The sequence below is a fragment of the Globicephala melas genome, chromosome 11 (assembly GCF_963455315.2).
Source record: "Globicephala melas chromosome 11, mGloMel1.2, whole genome shotgun sequence".
Taxonomy (NCBI): Eukaryota; Metazoa; Chordata; class Mammalia; order Artiodactyla; family Delphinidae; genus Globicephala; species Globicephala melas.
This window is the reverse complement of record NC_083324.2, coordinates 9943260-9963897: the sequence shown is the minus strand read 5'-3', so window position 1 is coordinate 9963897 and position 20638 is coordinate 9943260. Positions and strand designations below refer to the sequence as shown.

Sequence of the window (20638 nt, the reverse complement as noted above, 5' to 3'; positions counted from 1 at the left end):
GTCTGTTCTGCACTTGAATATGTAAGTACTAACCATGTCTGAAGGTATTGAGATAATAGATACATTCTGTTTACGTGCTTTGTAGTGAGTTATTGTTCTTAAGCCTGTAAGATGCAGCTACAAAGAAGATGTAAATGGAGAATTCACTCAGTAAGCCAGAAAGAGTGTTACCAAACTAGACCTTTGGGTCCACTTGCCCACACACAGTAAACCCAAGCTCTTGTGAGGGAAAGTGCAGCCTTTATTGAAAGGCCAAGTAAGGACCTGAACTCTCCCATGGATTTCAGGGAAGGGTTTTTAAAGGCAAGATGAGGGAGATAGTTGCAGGGTACCTGGTAAGCTCTTGCATAATTTTCTGATTGGTTGATGGTGAGTTAACAGGATGGTGTCAAGGGATTAACATCATCAGTCCTCAGGCCCCAGCTGGTCTGGGACCTACGTGCTTATAGACATCGTGCAGTTAGTTTCTTTTGTCTAGTGGGGGTTTTAGTATATGCAAAACAACTCAAGAGTATATGTCAGATGCTGTTATCTATGTCCTTCAGGGAGGAACTAAAGATTCTGTGACTGTACATTGTTACCATTTCTCCTGGTCCAACTACTATTTTTTGTTACTACGTGTTCACATTCTTTCAACCATTAATTCTTGAGCCAGCCTTTTATGACTCAGTGGAGGCCTGGGGGAATAAAGATTTTCTACAAACAAGAGGCAGGCAGAGGACATGTGGCCGGGGTCGGGGTGGTGGGGACGTTTGTCCTGGGAAGGCCCCATAAGGTCCTGCTCAGTTATAAGAGGAAAGAGAATTCTCTTTTTAGGCATTTATTAAGTATAACACTGTGTTCACTTTTTAAAAATCTAATAATTGGCATCATTTGGAGAATAATACACTAATTCTAGAGGCAGAACAAAGAAAAGGTACATTGCCTCCCTTTTAAAATATTTACTTCTCTGATTAAGTAAAATCCAAAGAAAAACAAAATGTAGATATGGGATACAATATCTTTCATAACCAGCAGTGGTGATAAGACTTTCCAAAGAAGGATTCATCTAGTTCAGTGAAGCTCCATGAGCCTATGAGGAAGAGCCCTTTTCTGCAACTTGCATTTTTAGATATTTTCAACATCCTATGGAGTGTGGGTTCCTGGTGTTATCATATGTCAGGCCTTATTAATCAGATCATTTTATACAGATTGCCATCTGCAAACACATCTGTAAGTGGGTCAACGTTGTTCTGATTAAATTACCATGACTATTTTTCTTTCTATGTCTTTCCTTTTTAAACATGGGATGTGAAGACTCAGATTCATACTAGTGTAACATTTATCGTCCACATGTGCCAATTTTCTTCTTTGAGGCAAAGCATGACAAATCATTTAAGTGTTCACATTAGTAGTGCTAATCCTCTATGTCAGGAGTAGTCAAACTATGATCTGTCGGCCAAATGAAGGCTGCAGTTTATTTTTCTATAGCCTGTAGGCTAAGAATTGTTTTTACATTTTTACAAGGTTGTTACCCCCCCAAAAAAGAATCTGTGATGGCGACCTTATGCCATGCAAAGCGTAAAATATTTGCTATTTACTATCTGGCCATTTAAGAAAAAAAAATTGGCAGACCCCTGTTATATCTGAAGGCATTTATATATGCAAACATACAAAATGTTCCTCTTTTGTTAAATCTCTCATTTTCAGCTCTTACATTTTTTCCTTAGGCTTGCAGCCTATTACCCTTCTTTTGTTTCATATGCCATAGACACTAGAGAAGAGTGTGTTGTTGCTCATGTGTGTAATCAAATGAATTTAAATACAATTAACAGGGCTTCCCTGGTGGCACAGTGGTTGAGAGTCCGCCTGCAGATGCAGGGGACACGGGTTCGTGTCCCGGTCCGGGAAGATCCCACATGCCGGAGCGGCTGGGTCCGTGAGCCATGGCCGCTGAGCCTGCGCATCCGGAGCCTGTGCTCTGCAACAGGAGAGGCCACAACAGTGAGAGGCCCACATATCGCAAAAAAAACCCCAAAAAACAAAAAAACAATTAACATATGTCCTTTGTTTTTCACCCCTCTAGTGATGTAGTTAATTTAGTAATATTTGATTTATTTCATTCGTTTTACCCAGAAAATATTAATAAACTATATATGTGTACAGCAAATAAGATACAACCCCTGACCTCACATGCTTATAGTTTGTGAAGACAAAATTAAATAGGCATCACAATCCCTTATCATAATATTCAGTACTACTACCTAACGTAGAGCAGGTCATAGTAGAGAGACAAAATCAAATGGTGAATACTGTGGAAGGCATTTGGAGAACTTGAACTCTGCATTCTGAAGGCCTACTTGAAATTGTCCAAATGTAGGAGAATATAGGGAGAGGAAGTTTATGTAAGGTTCCAGGGTTGTAGAGAAATGGGCCATTGTAGAGTGAAAATGATACAGTGCATGATTGGAAAGCTGGACATTTATAACCAAATTTCTAGCTTCATAGCGCCATAAACAGGGACACTGTGATTGTCCCAATATTTTCAAGAAAAAGTAAATAATTTTCTAGTAGTTGTAGCCTATTATTGACTTAAAAAAAAAGAAAAGAGAAAGATGGTGACAAAACGTATATTTTCATGACAGCAAATCATTAGACCTTTTGAGATACCTGTCTAACTAGAAAGCAGTTTTTCCATTAGAAAATAAAGCTCACTGGCAGTGTCATTTTGGACTTATAAGCAGTGTCAGTTTTCTTCTCTTAGGGAGTAAATGGTCAGCCATGCAGGTGTTATCAGCAGTAACGAGGCACTTCAGACTAGGGGACGTAGAGACTGAAGAGTGGGGTTTCATTTTATTTTTTCCAGTACATACAATTTTATTAACTTGAAAATTAAAGCTAAATAGTTGGTTTCACATTGCTTACTCTTAGCTGTGCTGTAGCCATTAGCCAAATATGACTATTAAAATTCAATTAACTTAAACTGATTTGAAAACTCAGTTTCTTAGTCACACCAGCCACACTTCAGATGGTCAACAGCTACATGTGGCTAGTGGCTACTGTATTGGGCAATGAAGATTTGGACATTTCCATCATCATAGAGTGTTATCTTGGAAAGGACTGGCAGTTGCATTAATTACAGTAAAGTCATTTCTGTTAAGTTCTCTAAATAGATGTTATTTGTCATATACCCATTCAGACAAGTTTTTCTTGTTATTGTACTTAAAGGGTTCAATCTTTGAATTTCAGTTCTTTTTGTCTTAGCTAGATATGAATTCCTTCAAAGTTTTCTTCTTCACATGGGATCCACACCATACAAAGCATTTGCAACCATATTTACTTCTCAATACTTAGATTTTAAATGTTTTCGTTGAAGTTAACATAAAGAAAACATATGAAGTTAACATAAAGAAAAGATATGAAGTTAACATAAAGAAAAGCGCCTATAGCTCAGTAAATCATCTCAAAATGAACCCATACATGGACCCTAACTAAAGTCAAGAAACAGAATATCCTTTGCTATAATTGTATTTATTGAGTAATTAATGTTTTTGAAAGAGTAGATTTTTAGGTTCTTTCTGTTTTTTTTATGTGATTAAATTTAAAGTTTCACTGAGTAAATTTTGGTTTATTCAAGAAATATTTAGACAGTTTTTTAATTATCAGTTTTTCTCTCATTTTCTTCCTTCATGATGCTCGTAATGTTGGCCTCCTTTGTTAATTATATTAATTCTCACTTCCTTAGCCATAGTTTAGAGATGGGTATGGAGCTGAGGGGAGTGTAGACAAAGGCCAAATAATAAAATATTGAAGTTATCATATTCTACAGTTTAATTCTTTGACTGTTGGTTTTTACTAGCATTCCGTATTCTGAAAATCTGAACCACACATCTAAATGATAAAACCACACACTGAGAATGGCCAAGATATATTATTAAGTTTTTTAGAGTAACCTTTTCTTTGAAGTATAATAGTCATGCAGAGATGTAATCCAACATCAGAGACGTTGCATGTCATTAAAAATATTCTTCCACAATTTAAAAAGCTGCAAGGTATTCCATCCCACAGATGTACCATGATTTAGCTTTCTAACTCCTGTTGCAGGTTTCTGGCTTTTTACCTAGTCGTCTTACCCTTCTTTCCATAATTCTGCAAAAATGAATTTATCTGTGTTTAATATCTTTGTGCCAATTTCCAATTTTTCCTTAAAATAAAATTCCTAGAGGTGGAATTTCTGAGTCGAAAGGCGTGTGCATTTTTTGTTTGTTTGTTTGTTTTTTGCGATACACGGGCCTCTCACTGTTGTGGCCTCTCCTGTTGCGGAGCACAGGCTCTGGACGCGCAGGCTCAGCGGCCATGGCTCACGGGCCCAGCCGCTACGCGGCATGTGGGATCTTCCTGGACCGGGGCACAAACCCGTGTCCCCTGCATCGGCAGGCGGACTCTCAACCACTGCGCCACCAGGGAAGCCCAGGCGTGTGCATTTTTAAAAATAAAATTTTAAAAATTTTAGAATAGTTTTAGGCTTACAGAAATGTTACAGAGGTACTATGAGTAGTTCCTATATACCCCATACCCAGTTTGCCTGATTATTAACATCTCGTTAGTATAACACATTTGTCACAATAAATGAACCAAAACTGAGACATTAATATTATCTAAAGTGCATACTTAATTCAAATTTCTTTAATTTTTACCTCATGTCCTTTTTCTGTCCCAGGATGCCACCCAGGACACCACATTACATTTAGTTTTCATGACCCCTTAGGCTCCTCTTGGCTGTGCAGGGTTCTCAGACTTTCCTTGTCTTTGATGACCTTGACAATTTGAGGAATATTGGTCAGGCATTCTATAGGATATCCCTCAGTTGGGGTTTATCTGATTTTTTTAATGGAGATTTAAATGACATATAACGTATTATTTTTAGATGTATAACATAATGATTTGATATATGTATATATTGCAAAATGATTACCACTAAGTTTAGTTAACATCCGTCACCACACATTGTTACAAATTTTTTTTCTTCTGATGAGAGCTTTTAAGATCTACTCTCTTAACAACTTTCTAATATACAATATAGTATTGTTAGCAGTAGTTACCATGCTGTCCTTTACATACCCAAACTCAATCTTAATAATTGGAATTTTGTACCTTTAGACCCCCTTCACCTGTTGCCCCCTCCCCATTCTGATATCTGGCAACTATCAATCTGTTCTCTCTTTTTTTTTTTTTTGGCGGTACACAGGCCTCTCACCGCCGTGGCCTCTCCCGTTGTGGAGCACAGGCTCCGGACTCACAGGCTCAGCGGCCATGGCTCATGGGCCCAGCCTCTCCGTGGCATGTGGGATCTTCCCGGACCGGGGCACGAACCCGCGTCCCCTGCATCGGCAGGCGGACTCTTAACCACTGCGCCACCAGGGAAGCCCCCTAATAAACCATATCTAAAATAAAATTTCACTGAATCAGTTTGAGAAGTAGGCCAGTCTTCATTTTAGGTGTTTAACAGCAATGGTAGTTTGATAATTTGAAGTGAAAATTAATTTCCACAGGTATTCATCACAGTTTTACTTACTATAGATGAAGGATTCTTAATTGAGTATTCATAGACACGTAGGATGAGCTTTAAATTATTTGACTCCCTGAAATAGTATGCAAATCCTGAGGTTGTGTATATACTGGAATGGTCCATACCTTGATCATATAGATTAATTTAATTAATTTCTGAATTTGTTCTTCCTTCTCTATCCCTGCCACCACTTCCCTAATTCAAGGCTTCAGCATGTCTTAAACAAATTGGTTTGTTGTACTTGGGCGCGGGGGAACATGGCTTGTCCCACTAAAGTCTTCTTTTATATAACCATTGGAGAGCTCTAGCAGCTATGGAAAATACATGGTAAAGATGAATATAAGCATTAATTTGATTATCTTGTCAATTCCCTGTAGTGGTTCGCGTCTGAACTATAACTGGTGAACAAGTTTTGCTGTCATCTGCTCCAGGTGGAAAAATTCATCCTTTGTCTCTCTTTACTTTGAACTCAGTGTTTTCCAGCTCTTTGGCATGTTCTTTCTTATCCCTGACCCCCTAGATGTCTCTATTAATACTATATAATTTGACTAAGGCATTCCCTTCTTTTCTTCAGGAATCCTTCACAGGCTGTTACTTTGCTTCATGCCTCTCTAACTCATACCTGGGAATATCCCTATCATTATAATTACCATAGCATGTGTGTGCAACTTCAGTGTGTGTGTATATCATGTTTCACTTGACATTGATCTTCTTGAAAGTAGGGCCTATGTTATTAATTTTTATATTCCTGGAGTCAGGCAAGACCTGGGACACCAAATGTGCTCAATAAATATATGGCAAATGAGTGAATGAATGACTGAATGAAGATGGATTTTCAGGTCTGCTCATTAATTTAAAATAATGCATTTCAACTAGAACTTGTTCTTATAATATACACATTAAAGTCCTGATAATTTTAATTCTAATAATATGACTTCTGAAATTATAATACATTTAACTTGGTGAACTTTTTATGGTAAGAACATGCAAGTCTCACAGTCATATGTGTCTGGACCCCTTTACACCAGCATTTGAAGAGATCAAAAAGGTCATCATTTCACAACTGAGGAATGGGTGGGGGGTGTTAAATTCAGTGGGTAGGTGTGAAGCAGCATGGTATTATATCACCCCAATTTACCAGTACTGTATATCGGAGTCAAAGACATTGGACCGCTTTGATCCTTACATTTCCCCTCTTTAAAGTGAAATGATGATGACCAGTTCACAGAGAACTCCTTTCATCGTTTTGGTATATTCCCTACCACACTTTCTCCGATGTAGTTTTTTGTTTGAATTAATGGGGAAGAAAAGGAAAGGAAAGTAAGAGAGAGAAAAAAAGGAGAGAATAAGTTAAAACTACAAAACTTATAAAAGTAGTAGAATCTAATATTTATTGTTATCTTTTACTGTTTGTGCTTTTTAAGTGTGGTATTTGGCGACTACATAGTGTTCCTTAATGAGAATGCACCATATGTGTTTAACAGCATCCCCATTTTGGGACAGTAGGAAAGTTTCCATTTTTAGCCACGTACGTGTAATACGGCCTTGAGGGTGGAGCTTTGCCTGTATGTTTGGAATCACTGCCATACTGTTGGCTCTGAGGGATGGAAGGCTCTCCTGTAGATACTCCAAAACTCTGCACCTGTGTGCCTTGCTGCAGCAGTGTGTCGGTCCCTCTTCACCAGCAACTCTCTGACAGTCCATTACAGTTGAGAGTAGCCATCTTTCAAGAGAATGGAAACTGTCTCATCCCCCTTCATACACTACTTGGACCTTCTTCTTGTGCTCATGAGGCACTTTGGAGAACTTGACTCTCTCTTGATCCCTTCAGAGGGATCCAGTGTGTGTGGTGGCATTTCTGACATCTGAGAGGGAAACAGCTGTATTTGAAAATATGAAGTTAGTAGATGAGCAAGATGCTCTTTGGGAAAGAAGAACGAATGTTTTCTTTGAGAAGTTGAGCAGTCACTGTAACGTACAGTAGATGATTCATGTGTCTGTGTAAATTGAATTGTGATTATCTTTCCCATACACTCAAAGCCTTATTTATTTTGAGTACATTATATAGATGCTGCTATCCACAGGATGCAGAGAGGATGCTATGTAATGTGTCAGCCTCGACACTGCAATAGAAAGAACTCATTTGCTTACCGTGTTATACATATTGGTCTGCATTTCCCCAGGCTGTGAATTACTCCCTTCCAGGGAATTTCTACCTTGGAAGGATCATTAGCTCTTTGAGTGTACCAGCAAACCAGGTAGCAGATTCACCTTTTGTGAACTAAAATTCTAAATCCAGAAAAGACGATGAGAGTTCTGAAGTCCACCTCCCTATCTTTGTAAGAGGATCATCTCAGTAAGGAATGATTAAGGTTGTGATTTTTAAGGAGGCATTCCTAGATTCAATTCCTTCCTCCATAAGGTTTAAAATTCCTCTATGCCCCAGTTTTCTCATAGGTAAATAATATCTACCATATAGTTTATTATGAGGATTAAATGATAGATAGAACTTAGATACTAATAAGAACTCAATAGGGAATTCCCTGGCAGTCCAGTGGTTAGGACTCTGTGCTTCTACTGCAAGGGCCACAGGTTCAATCCCTGGTCTGGGAACTAAGATCCCGCATGCTGTGTGGTGTGGCCAAAAAAAACCCAAAAAAACAAACCCACAAACTCAATAAAAGCTAGCTATCATATTATTAGTCTTATTATTATTGTCATTATTAATTTGATGAGCTTCAGAAAAAATTGTACACCTGTCTTCATGCCATTGAGACCTGGCTGTCCCTCTAAAACCTGATACTCTCTGAAATAATAACCAACCCCAGATAAACCCAGTCAGTGGAGAAGAATTATGGCCGTTTTCTTTCTTTTTTCTTTTTTAACTTTAAAAAAAGAGCGTTACAGATAACCCCAGTTGTACAGATTTTTTCTTGTGTCATTCCATTTAAGCTCTTAGGAGCACAAAGTTTTAGGTCTCTAGTCTCTTAAAGTAGTAAATTGTTTAAGCTAGAAAATAGTTGCATTGATAGGATCCTGATTAGCTTATTGGCATTTGGCTTTGTGGATGCAAATGCTGAGCGAAGATTTAGGATGCAAAGATTTAGGAAAGCGGTGTTTAAGACCAGCTCTGCCTCTTAGCATTGTGACTGTGGACTACTCAGTGCCTCTACTTTTCAGATTCTTATCCAAATTATGGGACTTGGTAATCTCTGAAATACCTAGAAGAGCTAATATCCTGTGATTGAGTCAGAAAGGAATCATGCATTAAAGAATGGGGAATGAATTCTGCTCCCAGTTCCTCAGGTAAACTATTATCATGGTATAATAAATTGTTGGGAAAATTATTCTAATTTTACTTGCCATTGGATAGATACAGCCATTGATGCATTTCAGGTGAGAATAGGTTGTCTGGACAGCACCACAAAACCACTGCTGGGCTGGATTAAGTTCCTGACATAACAAGCTGATATAAAAGGTTATCAGAAGTGAGTTAGCCACACAGAGAATTGGCAGGTGTAGCCACTATCAGCAAAGCTTTGTTTGTCAACAGTGTTCCTAAAAGACTCACCTTCTCAGCAATGCCACTGTCCCTGCAAAGTCATTCTCTCTGTAGCTTTGAGAAACTCACTTCTTGGTACAGCCAAACCCTTTTCTATTCAATGTGTCTGCCATCTTTTGAGAAGAGCAGCTTACACCATAACGTGTCATGTTCATTTCTGTGACTTCATAGTATTTGGCACTTTCTGGGTCTTGAAACAAACACAGTGTCAGCAAACTCATTTCTTCATCCAGGAGGAAAGGGCCAAGTTGTTGTTGCCCAGTTGTTGCTGGTGGACGGAGGCTCTGTTTCCAGGTTTTCAGGGTCCTGGTATACCTGTGTTTACCTTGGAAACTAAGACATGCTGGGGTTTTTTGTTTTTATTTTTGTTTTTTAATCAGGGGTATAGTTGCTTTACAATGTTGTGCTAGCTCCTGCGGCACAGTGAAGTGAACCCGCCACATGTATACACATATTCCCCTCCCTTTTGGATTTCCCTTCCATCCAGGTCACCACAGAGCACCAAGTAGAGTTCCCCTTGCTATACAGCACATCCTCACTAGTTTTCTATTTCATGCTGGCTTTATCTCAGAAATCACTCTTATCCCTGCACCTCTTGGTTCACCTGTGAGTGAAGACTAGAAGCTTCTTTTTATCTGACCTCTTGTTTAAAGAAGAAGAGTATTTTGATGTTCTATTGACACACTGATTACGGTGGAGTAGTGTCTGACTCAGCAATTAGGGTTTAGTCAGCACTTACGGCAAAAACCATGTATAGTAAAAAAAATGCCTTTAGAAATCCATTAAGTTTGACATAAAGCGCAGTGTAAATAGATTTGTGTACAATTCTATGAAGTAAAATACATATGTGAAAAATGCATATATTTAAACTAGAACCACACTGCACACACTGCAAGCTGATTACTCTGAGAGAGGTTCCCAGGGACCGACACCCCTTGTAGGCACAGTTAATTTGTGTCTCCCTGTTCACTACCCTCCTGGTTATATTTAGTGCATGGAAGGGCAGGCAGACTCACTCAGGCTACTTAAATTCTTGTTCCTCTCCTTCTCTCTTTATCTCCCTAGATGTGTACAATTAGAATATTATAAGCTAAATACCCAAATGATGTGGCTCCTCTACAGCTAGGGTTAGCTCTATATTCATAGAGAGGAAAGATGATTTAAAAGATGTTTCAGTAATAGGCTTCTGCAGAGAATCAGTTTAAATTACTTTTTTTTTTTTTTTTTGCGGTACGCGGGCCTCTCACTGTTGTGGCCTCTCCCGTTGTGGAGCACAGGCTCCGGACGCGCAGGCTCAGCGGCCATGGCTCACGGGCCCAGCTGCTCCACGGCATGTGGGATCTTCCCGGACCGGGGCACAAACCCGTGTCCCCTGCATCAGCAGGCGGACTCTCAACCACTGCGCCACCAGGGAAGCCCTAAATTACTTTTTGATGCATCAAAGAACACTTACTGAGCACCTGTGTTACGGACTCAGTGTTTTGTGTGCCCGCTCCAAATGCATATATTGAAACCCTAACCCCCAGTGTGATGGTTGGAGGGCCTTTGGGATGTAGTTAGGTTTAGGGTGATGCCCTCATGATGAGATTCGTGTCCTCATAAGAAGAAGAGACAGGAGAGTCAACTCCCTCCCCACAAGCACACATGGAGGAAAGGCTATGTACGCACAAGCTGGAAGGAGGCCCTCTGTAGCCAGGAATCATCTCTCACCAGACACTGAATCTGCTGGCACTTTGATCTTGGACTTCCCAGCCTACAGAACTGTGAGAAATAAATGTCTGTTGTTTAAGACACCTGGCCTGTGGCATTTTGTTATGGCAGCCTGAGCTGACTAAAACAACTTACTGTCCTCTTGATCTAGATTTTTTAAACCAGGGAAAGAATGCTGTTGCCTGCATGTGAATGTAAACGTGATACATAATAGAGATGACATTACACATCACTGAAGAAAAAAATGGACTGGCAAATAACTAACCTGGAAGTACTATGTTATCCATATAGAAAAAAAAAATCTATACCATTCAAATATAAAAAAAATCTATTGCATTTAAGTTAAATACCTAATTATGTAAATAAAATATTAAAATTAAAAAAATAAAATGTAAGATGATTTCTTATAAACTTAAAATAAGAATGAGTTTCTTTAATGAAATGTAAAATTCGAACCTTGAATAAAAGAGTTGACATATTGATCCACATAAAAATATCTTGTTCAATAAAAATCACTATAAACAGCCAAGTCACAAACTGGGAGTAGATGTTTGCAACACATGTAAACAATGTGGGATCAATATTTCATATTTATAAAGAATTTCTATAAATTAGCAGGACAGTAACTAATAGGAAAATGGACAAGTGAGGATCGAAGCAGGCAATTTCTAGAAGGGACCATACTGGACTGATGGATAAAGAATTGATAAGATGTTCAACTTCACTAGAAATTGGTGAAATATATGAGAAACAACGATATCTAGGAAATCGTTAAAATATTTTAAATTCTTACAATACCAAATGTTGGTAAGGGTGTTTAGAAAGGGACATTTTTAGACCCTATTGTCTTTTGCATAGCTTGATAAGCCTAATTTGCAGAACAATTATGTAGTATCTAGTAAGTAAAATTGTACCCATTTTTAACCTAGCAGTTCTGTTACTAGCTGTGACTTTAGAAAAACTCCCTAGTATATGAGCAGGGAAACATATACAGACTTAATTATGGAATCATTTGCATTAAAAAATTAAATACAGTACGTAATGTTTATTACAAGGTCTTTCTTTTACTTGTTCTTTCATGTATTTATTTATCCAGTTTACATGGTCTATACCTAAAATCACTTTAAAACCTCTAAATTATCTCATGTCCATTAAATGGAAACAATAATGCTAGGCCTATTTAAATTACAAGAAAAAATCACTCTATACCAAGACAGTGTTTTAAAAAACCAAGGTCAAAGGAAGTAGTCTTGGGGGAGGGGCATTCCTGAGCTGGTAGCTGGATCCCGGGAGCTGCTGGGCGAAAGAAAGAAAAAGATGCTTTCAGACAGGAGTGGTTTGATTAGAGCCCAGTGACACAGCTAAAGGGAATTAATCATAATTACATGTCTCAACATAGTAAATCTCAAATGCAGTGTCGAGAGAAAAAAAAGCATATGCCATGGCAAAAAGACAAAAAGACTAACAGCATTTATCGGGTGTTATTCTATGTTGAGCATGTTGTAAATACAGTTTATATAAAGTTTAAAGTAACAGGGAAAATATTGCAAATATTGTTTAGGGAGAAATATTTTGTAAAAGAATAATATGGACAGTAATGATAATCACCGAAGTCATTAGAGGGAGTGCCTGGGAAAGGGCTGTTGGGGGAGGACGTGGGAGATTGAGCAGCAGTTCACAGAAAGCTTTAGCTATATCTGTGAAGATTTCGTCCATTAAAAACAAAAGTTTTGAGGCAGATTTGGCAAACTGAATCTGTGTTGTGGTGAATATACATTATTTTTTCCCCTAGGTAACTTTTAGTCTATTTGAAATATTCTAAATGTTTAGAAATTTTAAAATTGCCATTGCAGTTATTTTTGCAGTGTGTTTAACTTAGCAGCTTTGTGAAATGTATGGCAACACAGGGTAAATTGCCCTATACTTAATATCTCCAGTGGTAACAAGGCATAATTTAGAAATTTCACCTAGAATTCACTTCTGTAAACTCTGCAGTAACGAAGTAGTTAAGTTCAGGACTTCTATATTGATCAGCACTGCTTTGAATAGAATTCAAAGATTAGTGCTAGAAGAATACACACCTGTGGGAAGGCAGAGTGAACTAAGAGGACTCAGATCACTTATGGATTCACTGCATATTTACATTTTTATATGTTTACAGTGGAAAAAAGTTAAGTTGCACAATGAAAGCATTAAGAAATATGCTTAAAACTTTCTGCTCAACAAAAACTGCTATAAACAAATTTAGTCAACTCACACACTGATTTTAAAATCAGTAAATCTGAAGACACTGCGTCCATTTTCTTGAGTTTAGTTAGGACACTTCTGGCTGCTTAATATGAATTTTCAGATTTAAATTGGAGTAAAGAGAATGAATGAAGAATATGTATAAAAATTAATAGGTATCTTTAAAATTTTTTCTATTAGTTTTCTTTGGTTACATTTAGATATCATGCCCAAAAAAAGCAAATACTAAGAATTGAAAACAAAGATTTTTCGGCTGAGAGGATTTATGACTTTATTATCAAATATGTAGTCAGTCATTCAAGCAACAGTTAGTTATTGAGTATCTGCTCTGTGCCAGGTACAGTTTGAAGTGCTGAGGAAGGAGCAGAGAACAAAGTAAATGAGAAACCCCTGCCCTCATTTTATTTACGCTCGAAGGAGGAGGGGGTAGAACTTACTTTCTCATCATCTAGTGCCCATATACAAGGAAACCTACTAAATGGTAATTGAGAATCTTTGTGGTTTTGGGAAGGAAAGGGGTGGGGGTGTGCACTGAATGGGATTTCTTGGATAACAGTAATTACAGAAGGAAAACACGCACTGGCTTCTCCTATTATATAAATGAGAACGTTTATAGTAATTTTCTGAGAATGGCATTCTCAAATGTTTTAAGTGCAGAAGGAGAATAAATGGTCGAGTCTGCTTTTCAGCTGTGCTATGACTGCCTGTTTTACTCTTTTTCCTTCCCAGCTCTACTGAGCTTATTACTTAATTGATGGGTTTTTCGTTTTCTTTTTTTTCCCCTGAAGAGTAAATTATTGTCTTTATTCAGTAAGGAGTTCAAGTGAAATGTAAAGTACTCTTTTATTCAACTAGCTCTTTACTTTCTTGTTAAGACCTTCTGTGTGTGTCAGGCACAGTCCCAGGCTCTGTGTGTTCAGAAATGCACAGCTCGTCCTCCAGGGGGTCTGTGGGCTGACAGGCCAAATGCCGGTGCCAGTTGTCGTGCAGCATGGCAGGTGATCTTAAGGAGGGCTAGACATAGTTCTGAGTGAGCAGTCCTGCCTGAGGTTCAGAAGCTGTGTAGCTGGAAGTTTTTTTTCGTTGTTGGGGCTTCAAAAATGAGTGATTTGGTTTGCCAGATGTGAAGTGTGAGGTGGGCTTCCCAGCAACTTCACAACCCCGTGACTCCCATCAGTCACTCAGTGCATTCATTGCCTCAACATGCCGTAGCTTCTGTATGTCATTCATTTGGTCATTCATTTATCCGTTGATTTATGCCATCAAATTTAGTACATGTATTATACTCCTTTTGTGGGCCATTTGCTAAGCAGTAGTGAAATGTGTAAGAAAGATGCTGCATTTACCTTCATTTTATATGTCAACACCAATGGCTAGAGTTATTGGCACGTAAGCATTCTAATCCAAAGATTTTTGAATTCAAAATATTGGGTTGGCCAGAAAGTTCCTTTGGGTTTTTCGTAACATCCACGGAAAAACCCGAAGGAACTTTTGGCCAACCCAGCGTGTGAATTATTATAGTCAGATGGGTAACATGATTTGGTTTTGAATAGAAGTACTTAGTTATATTCTACAGTGAACAAGAGCATTTAGAGGTTATATAATGCGTCTGATCATAGTATCGAACCTGATCAGAAAAACAAAGAAAACAGAATTCTTCTGGAGCTTGCTTTATATACTTGTTTCCACACAATCCAAATAATTCCCATTCACTACAATTCTGGGAGAACACAAGAGCACACAGCAATTTTAGGTAGGTTATCTTGTTGGTTCTGACAACATCCCTATGGATCATGAATATAGACTCCATGACTTGTCCAGAAACATAGGAATAGTATGTGGTAGAACTCTAACTTGATTCTAGTGTTCACTTCACCATGCCCATGAGAAAACTCTGAAATTCCTACATGCCTCTCATACTTTTTTTTTCTTCTGATATATCTTTTTATAGTTTTAAAGTAACTTTTTTTTACCGTACTTAGCTTTCCTTTAACAAGAAGGCAAATACTTTTTTTAAGTAAAGTAAGTAAAACAGTGGGGTAATGTAGCTACCAATATAAAAATGTTTACATTTTTAAAATATGGTAGATTTAGGGAACTGTGAACATAGCCATTTGTGTGTGTGTGTGTGTGTGTGTGTATAGAAATATAGCTTCAATAAATTAGATTTCATCACAAATACAAAATTATATTTTTAAACATATTGATATTTCACTTCATCATATGATATAACCACGTGCTGAAGATGAATTTGGAATTTCAAAGACACGCGCAAAAGTATAATCCATCAATGGTCCTCATTCTTCATGGTGAATCCTTCCCTTTTAGGATATTTCTTTTCACTGAAATGACTGGACATAAGGCATGTCAATGCAAAACATAAGTGAAGAATTTAGAGAAGCTAACTTTTACCAGGGGAATAGATGGGAAGTAGAGATTAAGGAAGCAGGGAGCCATTGAAAAATGTTGGGTGGAATTGAGAGGGGCTTAATGTAGCGTAAGGGAGATGGGCTTTCAAGAGAGCTCCGAAGTCGGACGAGTGGAAACAAGAAAGTGATAGAGAGCTATAAGGAAGGGTCAGCAACTGTTTAGTAACTGTGTGCCTCTGCAAGACCCCAGTGTCTGGTGTTGTGGACTCAGTGGAGTTCTCAAGATTCTTGAGGTCTGGAAAAACATTCTCGTCGGGTGAGAAGAAAAGAAGATCTAAAAAAGATAAAGCAAGTCTGAGAGGTGGAGTAGAAATTGAAATTTACGACTATTGTTGTCAGTGGCACACTATGAGCAACTTTTAAAAGGCTTGTTAGGGTAAAAATGCACTTTTTGGCTTTTTAAGAAAGCATACTATGAAGAAAGAAATAATTGATCATATACTCAGAGCTAAGCATAACTATTGGCTTGCTGTCCCTACCATAACAACCAAAAATTGAGGGGAAGGGAGAGCAAAGATGCTGATCTTGTGAGCTTCAGATTGCCACAGCAGCCAGCAAACAACGATTGGACCGTGGATCAGTATTTCAAGCAAACAGTCTTGACTGTTTTACCAGCATAATCCCAGGATCTTCACTTTAAGCCAATGTTCTTTGCCCTAAGAGAGCGTCACGGAAAGCATTTGTTTCTTTGTGACTGAAGAACAATTAATTTAGTTCAACTCACTTTGTTGAGCATGTACTATGTGAAAAAAACGTACCTAGTCCATAAATCCTAGTTCTCCACAACGATAACCACTGGAGGCTGCTGTTTCAACACACCAGTAGAGGCAGTGAATCTCTAGAAGCAAAACTATCTAGGCCAAAACAAATTAGTAAAGGATGTCTGAGGGTAAGTGGTCTTTTTTTTAATTGATATAAAATTTATATCCAGTGAAATGCACAGTTGAGTACTCTCTTCCACATGATTTTTTTTCCACCTTGAATTCTGTGAAACCAGTTTGCCCTGGACTTTCTCCTACATCTTTGGCTATTCCACCCCTCTCTCATCATAGTTACCTATCACTTCACTAAATGTTGATATTCCAATGTCTGACTTCTTCTTTTCTCAGGTTACATATTCTCTTTATACTGTGTTGCCTTCAATAATCTCATCAGCACCATATCTACAAATCTAGACCCTATTTCCCATCTGCTCCATTCGTACATATCCAACAAGCAATGGGACCTCTTTGCTTAGTGGTCCCATAAGAACTTTAAATTTGTCATGTGCAAAAATGAACTTATTGCCTCTCACTACAAACATGCTTTTAATTATGTTTTCACTATTGGCACTAATGAAAACATACTATTCAAAACAATTCAAGCAATCGAGCACTTTTGTGTGATAAGGGATGTGTCAAACATTATAAATCAGGTAACCCTCTTTTGGGAGGACTGATAGTTTAGCCATTTATTCACGCCAAACCTGGCCATCATTCTGGAGGTTTCCTCCTTCCTCATTGCACCCACCCAAAATTTCACCTCTCCCTCGTCATCGTGGTCCTTGCTTCTTCCTCTGGAATCTGTCAAATCTGTTTCTTTCTTCAATCACTGTACTTGTCAAAAATCTTTCTACTTTCTTTCCAGACTTCCACACAGGGAGTATTGTTGCAACAGATTCAGACTCTGTTCCTTAGGCATAGAGGTAACGGAGGGATGAATTCTGATTGGAGATTTACTCATCAACCATGTATTGAGTTTCTGTTAGGCATAAAATAAGTCGATTAAAGTAGCAGAACAGAATTAGTCCGAGTGGAGTGAGCGAGCTGAGTGGTTGTGTAGTCGAGTCCCGGAGACTGGTAGCGCTTGCAGCATGGCTGACCAGCTGACTGAAGAGCAGATGGCAGAATTCAAAGAAGCTTTTTCACTATTTGACAAGGATGGTGATGGAACTGTAACAACAGAGGAGTTGGGAACTGTAATGAGGTCTCTTGGGCAGAATCCCACAGAAGCAGAGTTACAGGACATGATTAATGAGGTGGATGCTGATGGTAATGGCACAATTGACTTCCCGGAATTTCTGACAATCATGGCAAGAAAGATGAAAGACACAGACAGTGAAGAAGAAATTAGAGAAGCATTCCTTGTGTTTGATAAGGATGGTAATGTCTATATTAGTGCAGCAGAGCTCCGCCATGTGATGACAAACCTTGGAGAGAAGTTAACAGACGAAGAGGTTGATGAAATGATCAGGGAAGCAGATATTGATGGTGATGGTCAAGTAAACTATGAAGAGTTTGTACAAATGATGACAGCAAAGTGAAGACATTGTACAGAATGTGTTATATTTCTTGTACAAAATTGTTTATTTGCCTTTTCTTTGTTTATAACTTATCTATAAAAGGATTCCTCCTATTTTCAAAAAAAATATGCATGTATGGTAATTAGGACTTCATTCCTCCATGTTTTCTTCCCTTATCTTACTGTCATTGTCCTGAAACCTTATTTTAGAAAAATTGATCAAGTAACATGTTGCATGTGGCTAACTCTGGATATATCTAATAAGCCCTTCTGCACATCTAAACTTAGATGAAGTTGGTCAAATGAGGGAACATCTGGGTGATGCCTTTTTCTTTAAGTAGTTTTCTTTAGGAACTGTCAGCATGTTGTTGTTGAAGTGTGGAGTTGTAACTCTGCGTGGACTATGGGCAGTCAACAATATGTACTTAAAAGTTGCACTATTGCAAAATGGGTGTTTTATCCAGGTACTCGTACACTATTTTTTTGTACTGCTGGTCCTGTACCAGAAATATTTTCTTTTATTGTTACTTGCTTTTTAAACTTTGTTTTAGCCACTTAAAGAAAATCTGCTTATGGCACAATTTGCCTCAAATCCATTCCAAGTTGTATATTTGTTTTCCAATAAAAAAATTACAATTAAAAAATAAATAAAGTAGCAGAACATAAATATAATTGAATAATAAAGTAGATAACTCATTATGGGAATATCTTCTAAATAATGCCTATTTAATCCATAAATTTTTTCTCTTGTCAACTCATTCTATGCTAATCTTCTAAATGGATGGTTATTTGAATACCCACTTCTGATTCACCTTGAATCCTATCTTAGGTTTAGACTCCCCTGAGACTGTTGTTTCCAAGGGTTTATGCTATTTTGGGAGACATTTTCTAGGCTGCCTTTTCCAGCTGCTGTTGTTTTATCTCTGTCATTCTCTGGTGGTACCTGCCTGCCCACAGGCTCAAATTGCTGCACTTGAAAATCTGTTCACCCTACTTAGTGTAAATTAAAGGGGTTGCTTTATTTGGCTTTCAAGCCTACTGCATCACAGAAATCTTAGTTAACAGCAGGGTTTGAGGACACCTAGTTAAATTTCCCAACCAGTGGTGCTGGGATTGCTCTGAGCTCTGACATGCTGTCTTGCTGTTAGCTCACATGACAAAAGAGGCAAAAAATAGCTGAACGATACAGCTGGGAAACATATGTAGATCACCCAGCTTTAAAAGGGACTCAAAATAAGCCACATGCTTTCTCTGCTCTTCTCTTTCCCCATTCGTTCATTTCCAGTGTTTCTCATCTCATATCATTATGGACAGTGGTTAGCTTAGTACCTCCCTCTGCACACACTCATGGAAGGGACAGGATTTTTACTCTTTCCCGTTGGCGAGAAGGCCTCTGATCCCCTTGTGTCTTCTGCTCCTTTTTACTATTTTTTACTATTGGAAGAGGAATGAGTAATACCAGTGAGAATGATTCAGTGGTCTGTCTAAAGCGAAAGTTGAGGTCCTCACTCTCTTCTTCCTTCCGCCCCCTCTCCGTGGTACCCAAGTACCTAAGGGTAGACTTGATTCAGCCTCATGTCCTCTCCTGCTAACAGAGGCAGCTCAGAGTCTTCCAGGCCCTCAGATCTACTTCCAGAAAGGAATCCCAGGATTCTGGATTTGAGGGTAAAGAAAAAGTAACAAGTCCAATTTTGTCCATACTCCAAGGTACATTGTTAAATCCAGCTCTACAAGTAATGAAAGTCCTATTTTGAAAATGGGGCACCCTCTTCCTGTTATTTGTTGTTTCATTTAGGTTGGGATTTCAGGGGAGCCTAAGCATCACTGCTTCCCTCTAGATTATGAACCAGTTTGGGCCTGTGGTCAGGTAAGCAGTGGGAGAGAAAGAAAGAGAGAGAGGCACAGAGGGAGAGAGGGGGAGAGAGAGAGACAGGTCAATCAACTGAGGTAAAAATTACTTCATGCAACATTACATCAACCACATTAAACCATTTCCAGTTGGGACCCAATGACGCCATGTCCTCAATGGTTTATATTTATTTAATATGCATTTGCCTGGAAAATAATAATTCCATGACAAGCATAGTGCCAGACACAAGAGTTTCAACAATGAACACAGGAATACAGTCCTTAGTTTAATGGGGCTTATATACTTACAATCTAAAAGGAAGGATACATAAGTAATGTAGAATGAGCTTTATAATCAGCCAGGCCAGAAATCAGATTGTGATTCCATAAATGATTAACTGGGATAAAATACATTTAGTCGGTTATTTTCTTAATTTTTTATTATGATAGGTAGCCATGGACATTTTATGAGTATTGTTTCCTATTATAGAGTCAGAGCAGAATAGTAAGAAGTGAACTGGATTAGGAATCGAAAGACTTGAGTGCTCATTCAGGTCCATGAACAACTTGCCTTTTGCCTCTGTGAAGGTCATTAATTTTTCTATAGCTCTCTTTCCTGTCTGCATTTTGGAGAAATCCACAGTACTGTGGTGAAGATTTTGGGAGACTGTGAAGGTAAAGAATCAAACCTTGGTACATCCTAGCTCTGTAGTGAATGCCAGTTCCTCTTCCTTCTCTCCCCAGCCCAGTGTACTCTTTAGTCCTCTCCAGTCTTACCACAACTAGCATTGGACTCTGGACTTTTCAGGAGGCAGGGGAGGGGTGGGGTAGAGGATAGAGATTATTTTGTCAGTGTCTTTATACAAGTTGCCAGTGGGGGCAAAATAGAACCATCCTTCCAGAGGGAAATCTCATGACATCTTCTACTTACATTCATATATGTGGCAGTGTTTTCACATCTTTAGCTTCTAAGATCAGAAAATATAAGCTTTGCCTAGATTTTTAAGATATTTT

General features: G+C 38.4%; 1 protein-coding gene across 1 annotated transcript; it reads left to right on the top strand.

Annotated features, from left to right (window-relative positions):
• The first annotated feature begins 17280 nt into the window (after positions 1-17280).
• Positions 17281-17882, top strand: LOC115849936 (calmodulin-1-like). Its single transcript, XM_030851558.2, has one exon. It carries the CDS (start codon positions 17349-17351, stop codon positions 17796-17798), a length of 450 nt encoding a protein of 149 aa, XP_030707418.1. The 5' UTR covers positions 17281-17348; the 3' UTR covers positions 17799-17882.
• Positions 17883-20638: the final 2756 nt, after the last annotated feature.